The sequence below is a fragment of the Arachis ipaensis genome, chromosome B09 (assembly GCF_000816755.2).
Source record: "Arachis ipaensis cultivar K30076 chromosome B09, Araip1.1, whole genome shotgun sequence".
NCBI classification, from domain to species: Eukaryota; Viridiplantae; Streptophyta; class Magnoliopsida; order Fabales; family Fabaceae; genus Arachis; species Arachis ipaensis.
The window spans coordinates 2062828-2066071 of record NC_029793.2 but is presented as its reverse complement, the minus strand read 5'-3'; the positions used below and the strand labels follow the sequence as shown (position 1 = coordinate 2066071).

General features: G+C 28.9%; 1 protein-coding gene across 1 annotated transcript; it reads right to left on the bottom strand.

Annotated features, from left to right (window-relative positions):
• Positions 533–1367, bottom strand: LOC107617002. Its single transcript, XM_016318838.2, has one exon. The coding sequence runs from the start codon at positions 1306–1308 to the stop codon at positions 541–543; it is 768 nt and encodes a 255-aa protein (XP_016174324.1). The 5' UTR covers positions 1309–1367; the 3' UTR covers positions 533–540.

Sequence of the window (3244 nt, the reverse complement as noted above, 5' to 3'; positions counted from 1 at the left end):
TATGAAGCTTCCACAACATAAATATAAGATAAAGTACATCTTAATAAAATAAAAAAGTTTAAAATGGTAATGTCTCCGTTGCCTCATTATTCACTGTTAGAAGTTAGGACAAACTGAGCACATAAACAGGATTAGTTTGTTTTAATAATTTTAAAAAGGTTAAAATGAATGAGTAGCTGACCCACAAAAATGAGATGGAGTTTTTTAATTTAAACTTGCTCTAAGAATTGAAGTAAATGTAAGTGAAAATATGAAACGTTACACAAATAAGTATAACATATGTGCAGCAATTCTCAACAGTCAAACACCACGTTTCATCTATAAAAAACATGCTTCTTGCTCAGTGCCAACAACTCAGCAGGGACGGACATAGAGGACAGGTGGAGGCCTCCCCCAATTCTTTTATTCAACAAGATCATATGGAATGCAATTGCAACCTTCGCCCTCGGAAACTGATAATGACAGAAACTAATAATGACATATTCCTAATATATTTACATGGCTTTATTATTACATATTCCTAATATTTACATTGTGTAATTAGAAGACATCGGGAGAGAAATGCCCTGGAAAGGGGTTGCTCTGTTGAGCTTGCTTCAAATGCATTGCCAAAGCATAGTTGTTCACTTCAAGAGTTTTGATCTGTTGTTGGTATTGAGAAGCTAACTGCTTCAACTGCTGCAACTCTTGGTTCTTTTGGTCATAGTCAGAAAATCGCTCATGTTGGATTCTAAATGCATTTTTGAAAGAATTCCTTTCCTTAATCAGCACCTGAATTTGCTCCTTTAGCATCAAATTGATCTCCTCCTGAACATTTGTTGCTTCAGCACGTACACGGGCACTTATTGATTTCTCCAGCGCTTCCAACATTGTAGCAGCTCGAGCTCTAGCATCATCAACACTGGTAGCAACCATCATTCCTCCTACGAAAAAGTCAACCCATTCTGCACCGTCTTTAGGAAGGTTGTCCACTGGCGGCAAGTTATCCGATGCAGAAGCAGCGGCACCTCCATCATCTGTATCCTCGTTAACTTCAACTTGTGGTTCTTCAGCATCAGTAGTCCCCAAGCAAAGTTCGTTCAGCCTCTTGATGGCAGCATCTAGATCATTGCCATTGCCACATTCCTCAAGTGCTCTCTCTAGAACCACCTCATCCATGTGAGGGAAAAAAGTTCGAAGGCGATCAATGAGAGAAGGAGGAGCGAATCGAATCGGTGATGATGAGTAACGTAGCTTCTTGGAGAGTGCCGGCGAAGAGGCAAGTTCGTCGAAGAAAGATCTCTTGATTCCGCACACGGCAGCAGACATCGTTCGAAATTCCGATCGTGCTTTCCCCGCTCGCTAATTCAGCTCCTCCAACAAGTAAAACAAATTAACTAAAAATTTTATTTATCAGAAGTTCTACAAAATTATCTCACAAGGGGTGTATTTATATAGATTCCTAACAAATTGGCTCAAAGAAAAGATAAGATAATATAATTTAATTTAAATTTTTTAAAAGATAAGATAACTAATTTAAATCAAATTTGATCTTATTGCATTAGATCAAATTTGATTTAAATTTAAAATCCTAAAGATATGATAATTAATTTAAATTGTAGTTAATTTTATTAGATTATATCATATTTGAAGTAAATTTAAAATTTTTAAAAATACTACTAAACAAATAAAAAATAAATCAAATTTTCTAAAAAATTTTAATAACAAAACAAATTAAAATAAAGGTTTAATAAATTTGAAAATTAATAATTAATTTGTGCTGGATTTGAAAAATTTTATTTATCAAAAGTTCTACAAATTATCTTTTTTAAAATTTAAATCAGATTTGATCTTAATGGATTAGATCAGATTTGAATTTAAATTTAAAATTTTTAAAAATACTACTAAATAAATAAAAAATTAATTTAGTCTGTTATTAACCAATAAATTATTGCATACATAAAATAAAATTCAAACTCTAGATATTTATTTAAATAGACGAGTTAGTTAATTATTCAACCAACCTAAATTAGATTCATTAAATAACATGTATCGCTTATTAATAATCACATATATATACCTAACATTTATGACTAATGATTCTCTTATAAGCATGGACATATATGATGGTGGATACAGAGTAGACAACCACAAAAAAAACTACGTACCTCTGATCACATTGCTTTTTCTTATGTTCTTTAATTTGTTGAAAGTGTGGACAAGTGGCTAAGATTTTATTTTTGGTTATTTTTGTTAATGTTTTAAATGTGAGGAGTATATAAAATTAGTTCCACATCAGCTATCAAAGAAAATATTTTTAAACATCTTTATATAAATAGTTCTCAAATATAATAGTATTATTTCAATACGCATGTAGCCATGGTTCATGAATAATAATTAATTAGGCATTCCTAATATATTTGTTATTTTCAGATCATCACCTAATAAATTACTGAATCACATACATGTGTCAGAATATTCTCTTTTTAATTTCTTCTAATTTTATTTTTTTAATTATATAGAACAGACAACTACTGCTATTATACATGCATGAAATGGATATAGGTACCAACAACAACAAGCGATATATATAGAGATTATCAATTTTAACTTTTGTTCAGATATATATTATTATATTCAAACAAAATGAGTATCAATTGAAAGTGATGATGATGAGTTGTTGTCATGTTTCTTAGTTAATTCTTAGTTTAACATATAATTAAATGTGTATTAATTAATTAATTAGTTACTTTTGTTTAGGGGTCTTTTTCATTCGTTAATAACTTAATAAATAGGCAGGCACTGGTTTTAGTTAAAATGAATTAATTAGGCATTCCTAATATATTTGTTATTTTCAGATCATCACCTAATAAATTACTGAATCACATACATGTGTCAGAATATTCTCTTTTTAATTTCTTCTAATTTTATTTTTTTAATTATATAGAACAGACAACTACTGCTATTATACATGCATGAAATGGATATAGGTACCAACAACAACAAGCGATATATATAGAGATTATCAATTTTAACTTTTGTTCAGATATATATTATTATATTCAAACAAAATGAGTATCAATTGAAAGTGATGATGATGAGTTGTTGTCATGTTTCTTAGTTAATTCTTAGTTTAACATATAATTAAATGTGTATTAATTAATTAAAATCAATTTAAATTAATAAATTAAATTTTAATTTTTTTAACTTAATAATTTTTTTTATAAAAAAGACTATAATATTCTTATTATAAAAAATAAAAAAT